The 20,626-nt window shown below is 42.6% G+C and overlaps 4 protein-coding genes across 6 annotated transcripts; 3 read left to right on the top strand and 1 right to left on the bottom strand.

The window, feature by feature from the left end:
• Window positions 1–901: 901 nt before the first annotated feature.
• RB195_014895 (uncharacterized protein) lies at window positions 902–9,653 on the bottom strand (the record flags this gene model as incomplete). Of its 3 annotated transcripts, XM_064205349.1 has the most annotated exons (13): window positions 902–995; window positions 1,057–1,142; window positions 1,227–1,331; window positions 1,545–1,667; window positions 1,741–1,816; window positions 1,977–2,064; window positions 3,045–3,322; window positions 3,622–3,707; window positions 3,780–3,915; window positions 4,015–4,112; window positions 8,938–9,086; window positions 9,520–9,559; window positions 9,636–9,653. In XM_064205349.1, the coding sequence occupies 13 exons, from the start codon at window positions 9,651–9,653 to the stop codon at window positions 902–904; spliced, it is 1,377 nt and encodes a 458-aa protein (XP_064061228.1). The 3 variants fall into 3 exon arrangements, with proteins under 3 accessions (XP_064061228.1, XP_064061233.1, XP_064061229.1); XM_064205348.1 differs by lacking the exons at window positions 8,938–9,086; window positions 9,520–9,559; window positions 9,636–9,653 and adding an exon at window positions 5,888–5,947; XM_064205347.1 differs by lacking the exons at window positions 902–995; window positions 1,057–1,142; window positions 1,227–1,331; ... (5 more) ...; window positions 3,780–3,915; window positions 4,015–4,112 and adding an exon at window positions 8,765–8,779.
• Window positions 7,072–7,437, top strand: RB195_014898 (uncharacterized protein; the record flags this gene model as incomplete). The annotated part of the gene is made up of 1 exon (XM_064205352.1): window positions 7,072–7,437. One exon carries the CDS (start codon window positions 7,072–7,074, stop codon window positions 7,435–7,437), a length of 366 nt encoding a protein of 121 aa, XP_064061232.1.
• RB195_014897 (uncharacterized protein) lies at window positions 7,501–8,217 on the top strand (the record flags this gene model as incomplete). The annotated part of the gene is made up of 1 exon (XM_064205351.1): window positions 7,501–8,217. The coding sequence occupies one exon, from the start codon at window positions 7,501–7,503 to the stop codon at window positions 8,215–8,217; it is 717 nt and encodes a 238-aa protein (XP_064061231.1).
• RB195_014896 (uncharacterized protein) lies at window positions 8,284–8,715 on the top strand (the record flags this gene model as incomplete). The annotated part of the gene is made up of 1 exon (XM_064205350.1): window positions 8,284–8,715. The coding sequence occupies one exon, from the start codon at window positions 8,284–8,286 to the stop codon at window positions 8,713–8,715; it is 432 nt and encodes a 143-aa protein (XP_064061230.1).
• Window positions 9,654–20,626: the final 10,973 nt, after the last annotated feature.

Raw genomic sequence — 20,626 nt, 5'->3', positions numbered from 1 at the left:
GTCCGAAAATGAATGGAAAAGAAAAATGCATAGCAGAAATCAAGGATCTGGCCCTGTATGAAACTGCGCAGGTTTTGATCTACAGGCTCACATGGGGTCGTATCTCTATTAATGCTCGCAACTCAATCGCATGGCATGGCGACTCGGCTACTGCGGTAAATATATGGTTATTCGGTTGTTTTTTCTTGTCGGATTGAGATATGATCTCTTGTGGTAAGATGATTTGTTCTGGATAACAAAGCCCTCGGGAGGATGTCAAAAGTATTCTCAGTTTCAGGCTCTGTTGAGGGCGTCCATATGTAGCTGTAGTCAAGACAGTAAACAATTTCAGCAATTGCTTCACTTACATTATCGACAAGTTGAAAACCGTGCTCGACCAGTATTGTATATTAGTTCTATTTTTTTACTACTGAGCTGTGTTCATTCAAAAAGATTGCTCCTACCTAATGGCAGGACTTTACTCCAAACTAGATTGTTCCTAGCAAAATTCGGTATTATCGGAAGCCGCCTAAAATCTGAACAAATCTTTTCGGATGCACTAACTAAGATCTGAACTTTACTTTGATTTATTCCTATAGTTGCATTCTCAGTGATGTGTTCCTTTTTTCAAAGCAGTTAAAGTTGAGAACTAGTTGGGATAGAGATTCCTTAACACACCTTGATTTGACTTTTGATTTGACTCGTCATAGCTTCCACCCTGTGTGCTACTTCAACACGTGAAGTTTACTTATTCCCTCAAGTGGGAACTAACTTAAAGGAATCAACTGTAAGCTGCGACGTTTACGTTGAGCTATTGAAATAATTGTAATTTCATTGCAACAAAAAAAAAACAAATCTTTTTGAATGCTTTTTATCCGCGATTTTTGTTCTTACAGTATCGCTTTTATTACAGAGTCCAATTCTAAAGGCAGAGTCCCATAGCGCTGTCACAACTGCCAGTGCAACGGTTGCAGGTAGGACCCATCTTGTAGATTTGCTTACCAACACCGAAATTACTGAAATATTTCTTTTACATTATCGACTAGTGGAACCTTCAGCTGCTGACTCATCGGTTACCTCGGATTATAGACGCATACCACGTTTAGCTTGCCACCACACGGCTTAACAGCGCACCCTACGGTAGCATGAGTGTCCCAAACAACCTAAAAGTTCTGATATGATCCTCGTTACGGACAGATATACCAAAACCGGTATTATGGATCCGTACTTGAAAGCGAAGCACCCACCTTTGCAAATCTTGGTATGCCAAGATTTTCGGCATACGTGTTTGTTTGCCCTGTCTGTTGCAGCAAGCTGCCTGTTTGTTTTTCATTGTACCATCTTCGAACGGCCTAAGACAGAATCGTCAACTCTCTTCAATTCATTTGAAAAATATGAAACAAGTTGGCGATTCCTTCAAATATTTATCAATTCTGACATAGCCTTCGACAATGATTAAACTTTACCAAGTCCTATAATAAATTGCTGAAAATCAGTAGCTATTTTATACATTCCTGTGCATTTGGTGCAAGTCGTGTATGAGGAAGAAATTACAAAAACTGGACCTGCATAGCCGCCTGAACAGGGTCTTTATTTGGATCCTGGAACGAGTTGCGGTTTTCGACATAACCGGTGGTGGCGCTGCAAGCAGCATTGTATGCAATTTTCTCCGATGCGCAATCGTATTTCTGAAGAACATTTCTTACAATCTAATCTCATGCATAGGTTATAATCTTGCGAAGTTTACAAATAATACGATACCATTTTTTTCATCTGCGAACACGGACGTGCAGTTACACCACCTGACATTACTCCTTGACCTTTGGCAAAAATGGAGCTGGAAATTTCAAACACTTCTAAAGAAATTCGAAGATAAATGAAAACGACAAAAATTGCTAATACTATCACTTTCCAGAAAAATTTGCACCACGTTTGTGTGCAGGATTGAGAAATAAGAACAAGAAATCAGCTCAGAAAATATAAGGACTTTCACCTACCGGTATTCATTATGCGAATCTACGAATTTGTTTCTAACAGCGTCTGTCGACATTACCCAGTTAGCCTGATCCGTACAAATTGTCGACGCTGAAAAGTCCAGTATGACAGAAGTGATAGCAATGAAAGACATTCTGTTGTGAGCAGTAAAAAAAGAATTGAAAAAGAAGTCAAGAATGAAATTAAAAAAATCTAAATCTAAAATTGAACTCCTTCGGTGTGTCACTGCCGAGAAGGAACTAGTTGATTTTGTAGTAGGATAAGTGGTCACAAATTTGTGCTTCACCTGGCATTTTTTTACATGAAAGAAATAGCATAGCTCGCTTTTGGAACAGAGAGAATTAACTGGATTATTCCTCAAAAAACAGCAGACCCTCGACTTACGTTGAAGGTCGGTTAACTCAGCATATGCTGCTCCATTCACATATATTCTAACAATAAAAACCGTTGCTGGCTTGCACCCTGATACGATGACGAAACAAAATTCTCCTTAATAATAAAACGGGAGATTGCGACATAAGGAATAAATGCGGTAAGCCAAGTTCTACGTCACTCGAAGACGTCTTAGGCTCACACGAGCTTAGTTTCCAAAGTTGTTTTCTGAGGAGCAGAATAATTTCAGGCTTGACAAACTGTCTTGATACCTACGTGGGCAAAATTTGACTTTGTACGTCTTGCTATTCATTAATAACTGATTCCTTTCTCACCACAGATAAATATCTCAATTCCCATAACACAAAAAGAGTATGTACACTACGTGTAATTGGAATCACGTAGTAGAAATGATTTGCAGGTCTTAACGGTAGCATTTTGTTTACGTCGCGCTCGTCTGGCAGCTACAACCATTCGCTCATCTGAGCATATGTTGCTGGAACCAATCCCGTTTCTCTCAAACGGTTAGATTAACTCTGGAGAATGAAGACAAGAATCCGAAATGTATACACTATTGAATTCGTAGCGGTAGGAACATGCCCAACTTCAACACGTGTTTTGCATAGATAGAAATCTTTTGCACTTGACCAGAGGTGTCTGGATGTAAAAGAAAAGGGATGGTACAATTTTAAACCTACCTACTCCTCCTGCAGTAGTTCCAGCTGTGGTTGTGGTAGCAGCTTCAGTTTTGGTTGTGGTAGCAGCTTCAGTTTTGGTTGTGGTAGCAACAGTCGTTGCTGCTGCTGTCGTAGTTGATCGGTTAGGATCGATGTATCCAGCAACACATAGCTTCGTTCCAGTCGCACATGTGGAACTTTGGTACGTTGAGCATGGGACATAACTTGAGACATCGTTAGGATCCAGCTTTGTACATCCACCTCCCACTTCATAAATTGGTTGTCCATCTTCTGGACCTCTAAACAAAACTTATCTTCATTTGAGTCGCTTTTAAGTAAAAATTATGAAATTATACTTCCAACTACATATGGAGAGTATAGTATAAGTAAACGAGCGTTTAAATCGCTCAAACCTCTCTTTTTTTCTAAGATCCTTGAACCTACTTTTTTATTTTGAAAACGAGCGGCATACTTTTTAATGATCACACTCTTTGACTGCGCCTATGAATACGTGCACAAACAAATTTGAGGTGGAGAGACTAACAATATTTTCAATTCTGACATGCAAATAATTTTTTTCAAACAAAAGCCGACGTACTTAGGATAGAGCATACATGCCATGACGAGTTCACCGTTACAGTTCTTCTGAGCGCAACCAAGTTTTACAGCACTTCCGTAGGCCAGCTGAAACGCTCTTTTCAATTGGTTTTCAGTGGACCACAAAGGAAGAACATCAACAGCATAAGCAGAACGTACCACTGCAAAATCATGAAGCTTCGAATCGCTGTAAGTGGGGTTGGTGCTGTCCACAGCCGCGTTTTTTACGGTATTCCACCACGCGTCAACTTGTTTTTTTATCAGTGTTACTGGATTACAAGTTTTGACTGGGAGCCTGAAAGATTTTCTTTTGAAAGATTTTGTTACTGCAAGTAGAAGCAAAAAGTGAGTGCTGCAGTGACATCGGAGGAAAGGGTGTGGAAGTGTCACTTACTTCCCAATAACCATCGATACCTCTGCGGGGCCGGAGGCAGTTGCGTCGCATTTGTCAACAACTTTCTGCGCTTCTTGTTCAAGCATACAGTCCCAGTCCTAAAACGTAAAGGGTAGATCGAATTACTTTTTCTTCTGAGGAAATAGGTTTATTTTAAACCAGTCTGATCGTCCGGCTAAAGCCGGACTTCAGACTTTCTGTGTTGTTTGCTTCGCTCGCCTTCACTAATCAACGAAAATTAATATTAGTGTTATTAGTCCTATGAAATTGGACTTGTTTATCTCCAACAATCTTTCTTCCTTTTTTATATTATAACTAAAAGTGGAATATTTCATGGTCTTCTTTCTAAACGCGTCAGTTCTACACTTGGAGAACATTCGAACTTCAGCTTCAAACACTATTAATCAAAATATTATAGACAAAATATGAAAGCATCACGCGAAATATAGGAATTCCTTTGTTTTCTATAAACAGTTATCAAAGAACGATGTTTTGGCATGAAATGACGTGAAAGACATCATCCTACTGATAAAGATAACGTCAGATCACAAAAACATATTGCTACTATTTAAGCAGTCGTTTGCATGCGTGTTTCCACTTTCTGAGAACGGCATGCTACAAACATGAGGCGAACGAAGAAGGAAAAAGGCACGCGGAGGAGTCATGAAGGTGAAAAGCAAAGCGCCCGTGGCCACGGCTATGAAACAGCTGCAACCATCTATTTTTTGCGTCATGCACAGGAAGTTATTGCGCACCAATCCGACGCCAATGGACCCGTCGCAACCCAAATTATAGCTATCTGGCGCCGGCACCCCAATCCGACACTGCGGGACCCGTCGCATCCCATATTATAGCTGTCTGGAGTCGGCGTACCAACAAGACTCCGCGGAACCCGTCGCAACCCACATTATAGCTATCTGGCGCCGGCACCCCAATCCGACACCGCGGGACCCGTCGCACCCCATAATATAGCTGTCTGGAGTCGGCGTACCAACAAGACTCCGCGGAACCCGTCGCAACCAATGCCCCCCCCCACCTCGCACCCCATAATATAGCTGTCTGGAGTCGGCGTACCAACAAGACTCCGCGGAACCCGTCGCAACCCACATTATAGCTATCTGGCGCCGGCACCCCAATCCGACACCGCGGGACCCGTCGCACCCCATAATATAGCTGTCTGGAGTCGGCGTACCAACAAGACTCCGCGGAACCCGTCGCAACCCACATTATAGCTATCTGGCGCCGGCACCCCAATCCGACACCGCGGGACCCGTCGCACCCCATAATATAGCTGTCTAGTCGGCACACTCCGCAACCCCCAACACAATAGCTATCTCGCCGGCCCACACACCGCCGACCCGTCCACCCCAAATATAGCTGTCTAGCGCGACCACAAACTCCGCAACCCGTCGCAACCCACATATGCTATCTCGCACCCAATCCGACACCGCGACCCGTCGCACAATATAGCTCTAGTCGCGTAGACAACTCCGCGGAACCCGTCCAACCAATAGGAAAACAAAAGTTGCCGGCCCCCACACACGGGACCATTATGTGTCTAGTCGGCTCCACAGCGGAACCCGTCCAACCCAATTATGTATTCCCGCACCAATCACACGCGACCCGTGCAAATATAGTGTCTGTCGCGTACACTCCGCAACGTCGCAACAAAGTATTCGCGACACACACGCGACCCGCCCAAAGTAAAACAACCGTGAACCAATTATAGTATCTCCCAACACACGCACCCGTCCACCCAATATAGTCTGCGCCAACTCCGCGAACCGCACACAATAGCTACACAAACGTGCACCAAAATAGCTGTCTGTCGACCAACAACTCCGCGCCTCAAACTACTCGCGACCAAACCCACCGTGCACATAATATAGCTTCTAGTCGCGTCAAGACTCCGCGAACCCGTCGCAACCCACATTTAGCTATCTGCGCCGGCACAATCCGACACTCGGGACCCGTCGCATCCCATATTATAGCTGTCTGGTCGGCGTACCAACAAGACTCCGCGGAACCCGTCGCAACCACATTATAGCTATCTGGCGCCGGCACCCAACCGACACCGCGGGACCCGTCGCACCCATAATATGTCAGGGACAAAAATCAAAAAGAACCACCCACTCCCAACCGTCCAAATTATATCTGCCAAACCACCTCCCAAATATAGCTATCTGTCGCACCAACACTCCCGAACCCGTCGCAACCCACATTATAGTATTGGCGCCGGCAATCGACACCGCCGGACCCGTCCACCCATAATATAGTGTCTGTCGGCACCAACAAGACTCCGCGGAACCCGTCGCAACCCACATTATAGCTATCTGGCGCCGGCACCCCAATCCGACACCGCGGGACCCGTCGCACCCCATAATATAGCTGTCTGGAGTCGGCGTACCAACAAGACTCCGCGGAACCCGTCGCAACCCATAATATAGCTGTCTGGAGTCGGCGTACCAACAAGACTCCGCGGAACCCGTCGCAACCCACATTATAGCTATCTGGCGCCGGCACCCCAATCCGACACCGCGGGACCCGTCGCACCCCATATATGGTGGACACCCCCAACCCATAATATAGCTGTCTGGAGTCGGCGTACCAACAAGACTCCGCGGAACCCGTCGCAACCCACATTATAGCTATCTAGCGCCGGCGCACCAATCCGACGTCGCGGGACCCGTCGCAACTGATTTTATAGCTATCACACACACACACACACACACACACACACACACACACACACACACACACACACACACACACACACATACACACACACACATACACACACATACACACACATACACACATACACACATACACACATACACACACATACACACATACACACATACACACATACACACACATATACACACATACACACATACACACATACACACACATACACACATACACACATACACACACATATACACACATACACACATACACACATACACACACATATACACACATACACACATACACACATACACACATACACACACACACACACACACACACGTTCTTTCGTTATTATATATCATGACTTTGGAGCACACCAAGATCGTTAAGGGAGCTGATGGAGCCGTTCTGCGCCGCTCTGGTCAGATCCTGGAGAGGTGGCGAGAGTACTACAATCACTTGTGTAACGAAGAGTTCTGTCATCCTCCCATCCCATCTGCTCCCAGCGTCGAGGGTCCTGTTCTACCAATTACTGCCGTCGAAGTCAATGCTGCCCTCGCAAAAATGAAGTCGAACAAGGCAACCGGTCCTGATGACGTACCTACTGATGTCTGGAAGCTGCTAGGAGATCAAGGGTCCGTGTGGCTCGCAACTCTATTTAACAAGATCGTTGCAGAAGGACGGACTCCAGACGTTTGGCAAACTTCCGTGACCGTGCCTGTCTGAAAAGGGAAAGGAGACATTGCTGACTGCACCTCGTACAGGCCTATACGACTGCTCTGCCATACGATGAAGATTTTTGAGCGTGTCCTGGAAGCTCGTCTGAGGAAAATTGTTAGCGTTTCACTCAACCAGTGCGGTTTTGTGAAGGACTGCAGCACTATAGATGCTATCCATGCTGTCCGAATCCTCCTGGAGAAACATCGAGAGAAGAACCGCAGTGTGCATCTTGCTTTTCTCGATCTCGAGAAAGCTTTCGACCGTGTCCCACATGAGCTGTTATGGATGTCCATGAGGTCGCATAGAGTACCAGAACAATATGTGAGGTGGACGAAGCTGCTTTATGCGAAGCCTACCAGCGTTGTACCATGTGCTGTTGGAACAAGCAGGCCATTCCCTGTACGAGTAGGGGTTCATCAGGGTTCATCCCTCTCACCTCTGCTGTTCATACTGTGCATGGACACGATAACGAAGGAAATCCAGAAGCAGCATCCGTGGACTACACTCTTTGCCGACGATGTCATGCTCGCGCCGGAGTCTCGAGATGATCTTCAGAAACAAGTGCAGTCTTGGAGGGATCAGCTGCAGCAATATGGATTGCGCCTCAACACATCAAAAACTGAGTACATGGAGTGCGGACCAAGGATAGAGTATGGTTCAATTCGTGTTGATGGCACCGAATTAAACAAGGTGAACTGCTTCAAGTACCTTGGATCCAAAGTGACTTTCACAGGCGACATTGATCAAGAAGGTCGAGCACGTGTTAATGCTGCATGGATGAAATGAAAAATGGCATCAGGGGTACTGTGCGACAAGAAAGTCCCTGTTCGACTGAAGTCGAAGATCTACAGGATGGTTGTGCGTCCTGTTGCCCTTTACGGATGCGAGTGCTGGCCGACAACGAAAGCCTTGGAAAGAGTGCTGCACGCTATGGAGATGCGGATGTTGAGGTGGACGATAGGTGTGACGCTAAAAGAGAAAGTATCCAACGACACTGTGCGCTCCATCTTCGGTGTCGTCCCGATAACTGAGAAGATGAAGGAGGCGCGACTGAGATGGTTTGGTCACGTATTGCGGCGGGAGGAAGATTCTGTTGCCAAAACCGCTCTGAAGCTCGACGTTTCAGGAGTGAGGCCGCGTGGGAGGCCAAAGATTCGCTGGTTAGACCGTGTGAAGCTGGATATGATAGATGCACGTTTGTGTACGGCTGATGCAATGGATAGAACCAAATGGAAGACAAGAAGCAGAAAAGCGGACCCTGCAACAACGCGGGACAAACGCTAGGAAGAAGAAGAAGAAGAAGAAGAAGAAGATTCACGTTCGAACTTTTGTATTACTTACTACGTATCTTAAAAGTAAATAAATATGTATCTTAAAAGAACTTTTGTCGTTATTGCTTTAAGACCTTAAATATAACGACGAAAAAGGTGCTGGAATCAGGCCTAATTCTTAAAACTTGGCTGCGATGGCGCAGATGTAATTTTAGGATTACAAAGGGAAGCTCACCAATCTATAGATATTCTTTCCCTGGGGGAGTTTAGCACTATCTTTGCCTGTTGCCGTTCCTGATGCAATAGTTGATCTATGGTTGTTGATAAAGTTACGGTATTTAGCCCTTATTTCGTCTGTCGAATGCAAATCCCAGCATTGAAACTCTGAAAACAAACATGGCGGTGAGGCTCACAGAAGGGGCACATTGAAATGGCATTAGAAGCGATATTTATTAAATTAATTTAAGTAATATTTCAACATCAATACTTTTTAATATTCTTGAAAGAGTATTCTATGTTGAGGTTCAAGTATCAGTTTCGTTGTTCGAACATCAGTTCCTATGTTGGGCTCGCGACACAAAAGCACATATATTTTAAGAATTGTAGTTGGCTGAATTATTTTGCCGGTCAATTATTTGTTCTTAAACTTACGTTTTTCGAAAAATGGAAAATGTTGCAAAAAGAGATCTAGTCGAATTTGCGCCAAAACACGTTTCAGGTTCATTACTTTTCATTCACCACTATCGCTTCGCTCGTGTTAGGAATGATTTCGGGCTTCTGCGCGAAATATAACAACTACTAAGGATATCGGACTGACCTGTGGCAGCAACGCCACCAGTGAGGATCGCGACGAGTATCTGAATTTATTATGTTGCGCATTAAAAAACCATGAGCAGAAAGCTTTACATTTTGGTAAGAACTAAAATAACTTACTAAAGAGGACGAGAACATTTGTCCTGTTTGTGGTGAGCAAATCAATCTCCGATCATTTTATACGCATTCGGATCGTAGTGATCTGTGTTTTTAATAAGGCGAAGCATTGGTAATCAATATTTCCTTTGTTTGACGCCTACTAAAACTGACAATTTTCAATTCATTATTAGCTTTTAGCGAAAAAAGCGCGTTGTCAGCCGACCATGAGATAATAGACCGCTCGGCAGTGAACATTTGAACTCACTCAGTCACAGCTCACATTGCCGTTGCAACTCACGTTGACTGGGCAGTATTATCCCGAAAAATTGGCAGCCACATATATTGTATTGATCTGACATCTGGTAATCTGTAGTTAATAATTTCAACTTACTTGTGATGCGCTTCTTGCCAATATATGCGAAAGGCTAGCACTCAGCATTATTAGTTCAAATGACGACATATGCAATTACAGAAATATCCACGATGGATCGAAATCTGGCCATCTCATATGTCCTAATGTAGTTATCGCACCACTGAACCTTGATATGAAATAAAGTTGTTAGCACGATCATGAAGATAAAGAGAATCCCTTTTTGCGGAGACCCATGAGTGTATAGAAATTTACAAGATTGATGATGTCCAACCTTACTGCCATACTCCTTCTATGAGGATAGGACCGCTGAAAATCAAGTTCCTTCTCAAATTCCTCGAATGTCAAAACACTTCACCTCTGTAATGAGAATGAAGTGAGTTTGAGTACTTTGTAAGGCACACCTTTCAGGTCGGTATAAGTGACGTCCGCTGACTTGGGCTGGGTGCGCACCAGAGCCCAATAAAAAGTGCGTTCGGAAAGAATGGCGGATATTGAACCATCGGAGTCGAATCCACGGATAGCACGGAATCTACTCTACATAGATGTGGGTAACAGTGAATTTCCGATTCTTTTACAGAATAGGCACCTTTATTAAATATTATGTAGCGCGGTTGAGTTGTAGCAGAACCGTTCCAGAATTATTGGACAAATATGTGGATACTTTGAGTCCTCTCTAATAAACATCCGAAGCAAATCTTAGGAGTAATCTATGATTAGTCATCTGAAACGCTGCCTGGGAAGATTAGATGCCTTATCAGCAATGCTACTCTTAGTAAAAGAAATCAATGAATATTGACGAAATTTACCTAGAAATCATCCGAAAATGTTTCCTGTATCACTTAAAAGCACTGAAGACTGAAAGGAAGGGAGAGCAAAAAGGTACCCAGCGAGTAGGAGAAATCCTCAATGTCAACGGGAGTTTAAGCTAATCGTTTCGCAGAAATCCAACTTATTACAATTTCAATAGATTTTCTATTTGATCTCCTGGACTGAAGACAAGATCAGCATTATCTTCCTTCGTGCTAGGAACAACGTCAAAAAGTTGAGGAGACTCGACTTTCAAGTGTCACAACACGCATACGTAGTCACATACGAAGCAGGCCTGTTACCTATAGCTTTCAGTCATTTCTATCTGTTTGCTTTTATTAACTGTTACTGTTGTTATCTGTTTACTTTTATTAACTCTTATTGTTAATAAACGTTACACGTTACGCAGGAGCTACTGAAGATTATTAGTGATACAATTAGCTAGCAATGAGAATACGTTGAACAGGAAAGGAGAAGGTCTGCCTCATTTTCACCTCTGTCACTTTAATCGTGTATTTTACTGGGACATTTGGCAGCTGTCAAATAATTTGAACACGACCTTACTTTCCATATACCTCGTTCACTCATTATTTATTGCGCCGCTACTGTTGAGGGACACGAAATGAGTTGTTATTTGACGTATTTGAAGACAGTCACCTTGAAAAAATGAATCAGTCATAGTTCTGTGAAGCTGACCCTGAGTCATATGTCTCTCGTATCTGTCAGGATCACTCTAATCGGCGGTCCTGATGGCGCAGAATTGGAAATCAATCTTCGCCTTTGTTTCGTGTCGCTTAGTTTCGGTCGATTTTAACCGATTATTAGCTTTCACTGTATCAGAAGAAGTGGCAATGTGTGCAGCAAAAAATAACAGAGTGTCGGAGTTCACGTTTTCCATGGACTTTGGAACTGATCTCTATGGTATTTGTCACAGTACACGTTTGCTCTCCAAAAAAAGATCCATCCAAATCGCCAACGTGGATTTCAAGCGAGCAATACGCAAAATGGGGTCGTTTAGTTGAATTCACCAGTGACGAGAAATCAGAGCTCAGTCACGAGTGCCCTGAGAAACGCCTCGAACTCCTGGACTGATCAGAAGATAAAGGAGCACGCACCTAAGTACGTCAGCAAGACAGTCTCATGTGTTTGCCAGTCAACAACAAGACAGCACGAGTATTTGTGTGCAGCTCAGTCGATACTGGTATCAATAAAATTGTCCGGAACACATTCAACCAATTTTTCGATTCCTATTACTTGGGCAATTCTTTCGACTAATAGCTGGTCCCAATGGAAACGCAGCGCTTTTCATCGATAGGCTGGTTTGGGCTGGTACATTAGTACCACAGTGGACACACATAACACTCCACAAATTCTAGAAATGATTCATAAGCAGTTCGCAGAATAAAAAGTGAGCTCGACTACGTCTGCGTCATTGCTGCTCACAGCCGCAGGATCCAGTTCTCTCTGGATTTGTAACTGGGTTAAATATCGGTTTGTTTGAAAGCAGCATATCACGAGTTTAATGATGCTGGAGTAGATAGAGCAGAAGTGTACCTCACGTTCGTGAGCGCCATCACGCTCAGTTTTCCCTACGATGCAACTTCTTACGCAATAGAAAACAACCAAATCCATCTTTGTTCAAGGTCCAAAATGCAACTATTCAAAGAAAAAGTTCTCCGATCTGCGCGTTGGCATCGAAATACACATGTGGCGGATTGTCATGGTTCCAGTATCCGTAATAAGTTAGTTGCACAGTTGGAGACAAATTTACAAAGTAGGTTGTATTGCATGTCTTTTTCTGGATAACTATTGCGAATTTAGCGCAACTGAGAATTCATATTCGTGAACCGCACCCCATAAATTATATTATGTTATGTTCGTGGTCCAAACATCTTCAGCTTCATCTTGCGTCGTCTTTGAAGCTGCGTCACTTGCATACTTCGAGCCTGTGATCTCAAAGTAAAGAAGTAGAGAAACTTTTTTTTACTGTGTCTTTGCAAATGCTTTCGGTTGTTTGTCCTATGTTTACCCTGGTAGATAAAATGTTGATAAAATTCAGTAAAATATTCCCTTGCTGCAGGTAAGAAACTTTTCCTTTTTATGATTCCGATATTTTGTTCACATATTCATTGTTTTCAAATGTCATGACACCTTTCTGCCATTTGGGTGCAACTCTTTTCTACCATATTCTTCAAGAATCAAATTTAAATTCCTTCTATCAAAATGTTGACTGGACAGAAGCACGGTTGAAGGTAAATGTCATGCTTTTGTTGCAACTACCGAGATCCCTCGTTGCAGCGAGCCGTTAGGCGCTGCCACATGCCAAAGCAAAAAAGGCCAATATTATGAGGATGCCGCATGAGAATATATTGGATTGAACGAACGGGTTATTTCCTTCAATAATGTTCACTCTAATCTCTGTGGCTGTGACTGTAGAGAGAGCCTTACTGACAGACAGTACTATGCACCATACAAGACTTCGCTGCGGACAATAATCAGAAACTAACTTACAAAATTGCTTCTTGTTGTAGCTCACTAACGAACGACAGCTTTTTTCACCGCGCATAAGAATTGGAAATAATAACTCAGTTGGAAGATGATTTCGCAACAAGGAAAAAAAGAATCACGTGATGTTTTTATGATAATGTCATATGTCATAAAAACATCACGTGATTCACAGTATTAAGGAACCGATATGACTTTTGTAATCTACTACAATAATACAATGGATAATGGATAAGGTTAGTATAGCAGTATTGTACATCCTGTACCGTACTAGATTGGCTGCATCTCCGTGCAATAGAACATTCACTAACCATCAATGTTTCAAACACTCTTTGCTTTCGTGATCACTTACCTAAAGAACTACTTTCCAAAAATCCTTTTTCATGCAAAATGCTAAGACTTCCTCACCTTGTTTTTGAAATTTTCTTTGACAAAATCCAACTTGGTGTCAAAATGCGGAACTTTCACTCAATAGCCCTTTGAACCAACAGTGCACTACGGTACATTCGAAAGCATTTTCATCACATGACCCCTCAATTAAGTTTCGCACTAGATTTGTTTGCGCATTGCGGGCAAATTTGAATTCATCAAGCAATAGCTATTCGAATTTAGACAGCATCTATATCGATTCTCTGAAGTCAAACAAAATAAAGTCTTACAAAGTATGCTGGGGGTGGTGCGGGTTTCAGGTGGGTTATGCTTATACGGTGTCGTAGATTATGGAGAGGAGGGTGATTTTGTCCATTTCTTCCTAATTGTCGTAAAAACGGCTCGGAAGATGTGGCTTCGAGCGTTCGTGAGCGCTATTTTCTACAGCGAGTTCGACTGGAGCGCGGCTGCCGCGCCGTTTTTTACGGCGATTAGGAACAAATGAACGGAATCATCCTACTCTCCATAATCTTCGACCCCGTATAGGCATAACCCACCTGAAATCCGTACCATCCCATATTCGTGGGGTGATGCATTTAAAAGTTCCGACTAGCTTGTTTAACAGGAATAAAAAATACGGTTAATTTCTACTTCTGACATTTCATGTGCAGTCACTAGTATCCCTATACGTGAAGAATCGATACTCCGTTCAGAGGCAATAGCAGAGATAGCATTCCCTGCGAAGTTTGTTTCACACCCTATTAGACGACCACTGATAGACGAGATAGGAGATAGCGGGGGATAAAACAAACGCAGCGTTGTGGTCTGTTTATCTTGCCAACTGCAGCGCAGCGAGATTGACGATTGCCGTTGCGAGTCGTTCCCCTAAAGATAAGCTGTCGCGGAAGCTGTGGGTACCTAATGAACCGCAATCCGGGATGCGGCGCGTGTACAGGTGTGGGGCGTTCCAACAGACCACTGAACTGCGTTCGCTTCATCCCCCGCCCATTCCCCGTCGATTAGTAGTCGTCTAATAAGGTGTGAAATAAACTTCGCAAGGAATGCCATCTCTGCCTATCTCTTAGTTAGAAATGAGCGGAACCACTCCTAATCCCGCAATCTAAGATACCGTATAGAGTTCGTCCATCGGAAATCCATACCTCGTCAGATTCGTGGGGTGACACTTCACGAATGTACAGCGCACATCGTACATCAATTCACATCTGACACAGAGTTCGTGAAAGGCTAGGTAAAATGCCTAATAAATGTGGTTAACTAAAGTTAAGACTCCATAGAGCCATGTTTATGTCCACAAGGTACCCGTAATGCCCGTGAGGATGGCTGGTGATTTCTCTTAACACGGATGATCAAAAAGATTGCATGCGGCAGCCAATCTCTTTCTCGTTACCACAGGCTTTAACAGAAAGCTACTTATAGGCAGTACTGTACTCTTACATTTAGTGACGTTTGCTAATCCTGCTGAGGATGGTCTCGAACATATAACCCACTCGGCCTGAAATCCACAAATATCGCTTCGAAATGACTTCCGCTTTCATGGGACTTTCGTGGTTGCTACGTTAGAAGAAAATACAAGGAAGAGCATCATTGGAGCAAAATCGAGAGAAATTGTGTCACAGCCGGAATATTTTGAAAAAAAAAAAACTGCCATGCGGCTAGGTGCAGCGTCCGAAGAAATCAAATTAACTTTAACAGTGGATGCAGAATTCTCAAAAATGTACTGCTCTGCTGCTATGATCAGACTCTGATTTTTACTGACAGAACTTATCGTCTACCCCTCCTATCTTGAAATGAATTGTATCGTGATGTACCGCGTATTAAAATATCCTTTATGATAGATAGACTCTAGACCTACATGTCTGCGTATTCTACTTACTTCCACAAACTCAATTTCGTCGGTTCTTCAAGCTTTTCTCGAAACTTTAGCGAAAAAAAGCATCTGTGACATATTATGTATGATGACTCGCAGGACAAATAATCCTTGTGAAGATTTCGGTCGTGTGAGCTATCGTGAGGTCAACTTGATTATAAAAATAAAAAATAATATAATATATAATAAAAAAATAAACTTAAATGAAAGCATCAAGAAATTGAGAGAAACGCCGAATTTTGACTTTCTTTAGCACTAGTAGTGTGGTGAAGTTTCTACGTTCAAAATAATAACGAATAATCAGTACAAGATGTTTATCTGAGAAAACCTTCAAAATCTTGTGTATAAACACAGCCCTTTCACTGTAGCCGCATTCTTGTACGCAACTCAGCCCGAACAAACACACTGCATGAAATCTTTTTCTCAAATTTACAACATTGTTCGTGAACCATGAATTTCCTTCTCCGTACCAAGACTTAACCGCGGAGCGATTTGCATTCCATAAGAATGTTGTGTCGTCGAAAAATAAATAAATAGAGGAGTTGTCGGTATCTCTATCTGGTAACATGAATGAACTGGCTTTCAACAGTACCGGTGACAATGTGGTGTTGGAGATCTACCAAATATACATGTCCTCAATATCAATTCTTAGCCATCTTCTTTGCTGCACCTTTGGTAGACGGCACATATACAGCTGAATGATAAAATGCGTATTAGAATGTCAAATATTTTACGGTCAGTGAAATCAGAGGTTTTTTGAAATGTTTGATTAATATAATTCGTGAATAACGCATGAGTACAACGTAACTGGTAAGAAGCCCATCTGCTACTTCACGGACGAGCGAGAAAACTCAGGGAGTTTCAGAAGCGAACAGTTTGACTGTTTTGTAAGACAGTGTAGGTTGCGTAAGAAGAGTTTGATTAAAGGGTGTACATTCAGAAATACAGGCGGGAATGCCTTTGCTCTCGGAGACTTTTTTTCATACCGCGCGGAAGTATTTGAAAATCTGTTTGAACAGTTCTCTATTAACCATCTTTTTATTCCCAATGATATTTTATAGTTATTTGCAAACAATTTTTTAAATCGTGAGTACCCACGCCTGCACTTTCTGTATTTTTCTGAGTACAAATTCTTTTTCTTGTTAATGTTTTACCAATTTGGGAATGAAGAAACGAGAGAGTTGCATCCATATGTCTTAAATCTCATCTTCCGTATTTATAAGTGCAACAAACTCCTCAATTCATTTTTTCACAACTCCTTTCGAACGAATTTATTTTTGCAAACTCAGAAACTGAACAGAAACGTGGATGGTATGTAAGCGAAAAAAAATCAGAATGCACCTATACATAATTGGTTTTATTGCAGTAATTGCTTCTCTGCACACGATTATGTTTGACCTTTTGCCATGTGCACATGAATTCACAAAGGGCAAACTCGTTTTCTCCCAAGCGCCTGTGCTCGTTCAGCAGCGCTGGCTTCACCCCTTATCGGCGTCTATCTTACTTCCTAGAACAGTTGAAAGGATACAAGTTCATTTTTCGTCCCCTTTCACCTCTCATCCACTAATCCTTTCGATCAAATGGATACCGTCATCCGTTCCTCTGTGATTTTAGTAAGGAAACATCTAAGAAGTTTTGACGAGAAAGGAAGGAGTATCCAATATGAAGCTGAATGTAATCCTGCAAGCAGTTCCTTCTTTCCTCAAAACAATGCTGCTCCCAGCCTTGTCTGTTATTTATAGACTAGAATTAGTAGACGAATACTTGCTTTTACTAACTTATTTATTTGTTGTTGCTTCAGCTTTATCATTTTTAATGAGGGCGGATGTAGTGTAGCGGTTAGAGGTTCTGCTTCTTGCACGATCGATCGGAGGTTCGAATCCGCGCTAGTGCTCACCAAGCCTTTCATCTTTCCGGGGTCGATAAATGGGTACTAGGCTTGTCCGGGAGGATCAAAACACTTATTTGACACATCGGCTAGACATCGCAAGCCATTGCATGGGCCAGTAGCACGTTCGTAAACCTCAAACTGACTCAAATTGAAACAGAAATTGAAAAACTCAAATTGAAGAGAACGTAAGGGGCAACCCAAGCGGATTGATTAACGCCAGAGACTTTATCCTTTTATTGTTTCATTGTTGTTATTATTAATTATCATTGTTTTTGTTAATTGTTATTAGTTTATTTGATGATTTACATTCTGTTAAAAACCCATATTCCTGTACAATACAAATCAATGTTGGAGCTTGTAAGCTACAATCGAAGCTTTTCCAGTTTTGCCTTTTCTTTGAAAATTTTCCCATTCTTCATTCTCTCACTCACTGCTGCGATTATAATTCGCAACATAACGTTCCCTTCTTTATTTGACAAAAGATGACGTTCAAGTAGCTGTGATTATGTGGAAGACGAATTTATTGAATGGGCGAGTGTTAATTGTTACTATGATCTACAGATTTCCTTGTGGCAATACTTGGACGTATGTATTTGAGAGTTGTTGTGCAGGAGGTCGGGAGGGCCTTTTAGATTTTCACAAATTCCTTTCAGGGTCCGATGACTAACAACTGACATTTATTTTCAAATGTGTAACACTGCAAAACTTTCTTAATTTAAATGAGTGGCGAAGGAGATGGGCGGAAATACTTAGTGAAATTCGGCTATTGTTGTGGACGCATCTGCATGCACACTTAGCGCAGATAAATCAGCCTTTCAATTTCTTCGTTCTCCACTTTTTTTTGAAGGTTTGTCTTAAATTTTAGACTTATGAGGTAAGAATTCAATGTAATCCAATCCTAAATTTAAAGTGTTTCTAGCACTTTCATATTTCTAAGAGCCACAGCTTCATGAAAACATTCCATTTTCCTCACAGTTCTTACGGTCCTTTTTCATTTCAGCAAGATTATTAGTTTTCTTGTGAATTTCATTGTCATCCCTATCGTGGATTTGTTTCACATTTAAAATTTATCAAAGAAGTAGAAAAACTTTTCCAACTTTTATGTTCTCAACGCTATTGCTCAAGTAGGGAAGGGGGATTTTCAAGAAGTATTGGAAAACTTGATAGCTAGATATAACGAGCTCTGAGTTGCTGCTAAAATGTGGCCTCACATGCTTGCATTTTACACGCGCGGTTAAGTTCGCGAAAAATGCTTTGAAATTTGTACGTGTTATTTTCAACATATTCAAACACATCAACTAGTCTCCATATACTATTGATAATCGCTTTCCAGGATGTCCCTCACTGGAGGAATCACAATCTGTTAGTCGCGAGGTTCCGTGACGCGTCCCCAGCTACCGCATAGTTGGCTAATCACGGACCAAAAGCCTGTGCTTGCCCAAAGGCGCGGGTGGTTTCGTTAGGAGTCATCTAGGCTACCAAAACAGAAGAAGTCTACGATGGCTATCTGTACTTATAACGCAGGTACGCTTGGATCGGAAGGCATCGAAGATCTGATGACGTAAGTAAGGAAGATAAAGTACGACGTCCTACCGTCTGACCGAGATGAGACGACGCCAACCTCTCAACGCCGTATATGAAAATACAGAACTGTTCTCAGGAACATGCGACAGTAGAGGTGTTGGTAGAGTTGGCGTCCTCGTCAACACGAGTATGGCAAAGAACATCCACTCTTTCGAACAACTTACGACACGTCTGCTGATGATGGAATGAATAGGGACAGAGGCGTTCCCTGTTTATCATAACGGCTAAGACCATCCACGTGAACTCACAATTCCAGAGTCCCCGTCTCTCCCAGTCAAGCTGGACCCGGTGGAGATAGCGTAATAAAATTGACAACGTCAGTTGACGGATGTGATGGTGTGCAACTGTTCTATTCGGGATCGGACCAACGCCTTCTTCGAGAATATTTTCTTTTAAGCGCAGAGGAGAGAAATTCACAAAGCGAACTCCAAGAACCATCATAGACTGGGAGTTCATCGTTTCGTTTTTGGGAAGATACTGTCGTGGAGGACGAATCCGACGACGAATATGGTCGGAGTGTAGAATTACCGGCTGTAGTGCAGCCGGTAAGAGGTTCTGCCGCAGTTACACGACCGATCGGATGTCCAAACCCGCCTAGTAGCAGCGTTTCATCCCTCCGAGACCGATCCACTAGTAGGACGTAAAATTCAAAATTGAGGACTTCAAACAGCCTCTAGAATCCAAATTCACGAGTATAAGATTGACTAGTTTGCCTAACAAACTCCACTTTCACTCGGGTAATAAAAAAAAGCGTATGAAATGAAATCGATATAAGACTTCCTTCGTCGCATGCGTTGTTCGAAGTAAAATCCGAAGCTATTGAATAATCTGCTTTTTGAATTTGTTGAGGGTGTTCTGCGTATTTGCTGTATTGATTGCTACTTTACTGTCCGAACTAAACTGCTTGTTGGAGAACAAAATTTCCGAGATCTGCCTCAAAAAGTTAGCTGAGATAATTGTTTATTTGATGTGTTTCAGTGTCGTAAATGTGGAGAGAGGTTCAGTTTGTAGCCCAGTGACGTCCTCAAATTTTTTTTTTCAAACGGACAAAAACAGTTGGAATGACTAAACGTAAAAGTTTCAAGATGGGTGGAATGCGCCGCAAGAGGTCTTCCAAATAACTACAGTGCATACCTAGACCAAAGAGCTTAATTTGTGGTGTTGTACAGCGTAGCGTAGGCAGACTGACCAAAATAGTTTTTACTGTTCTTAGGTGAGAGCGTGTATCACTGCAACGCAGCCAGTGACTGGCTTCCAGACGAAGAGGAAACGAGTGGGCATCCTACTACATAGCCGTTGACTGTTTCTTCGCATGAATATGGTACGGAAATAGCGAATTTCTAAATCGAGTGTACCAATATGCATTTACAGCACCGAGTTGTTCGCAAAACGCTCGGATAAGTGGGAAGTTTTAGTGTCCATTTGGGGGCATTTTGGGACTCAAGTATGGAGAAAAGCTGGTAATTCAGTGTTCTGCTTTGTTGTAGTCGTGTTATCCGCTAGGCAACTACCTGAGCTCTCAGACTTTTTATGCAAACTTTCCAAAGAACTGCAGACCCAGTCAATGGTGTTGACGTGCAATCTCTCGATTCGCC

The sequence above is a fragment of the Necator americanus genome, chromosome V, assembly GCF_031761385.1.
Source record: "Necator americanus strain Aroian chromosome V, whole genome shotgun sequence".
Taxonomy (NCBI): Eukaryota; Metazoa; Nematoda; class Chromadorea; order Rhabditida; family Ancylostomatidae; genus Necator; species Necator americanus.
This window is presented reverse-complemented; position numbering and strand designations above follow the sequence as displayed.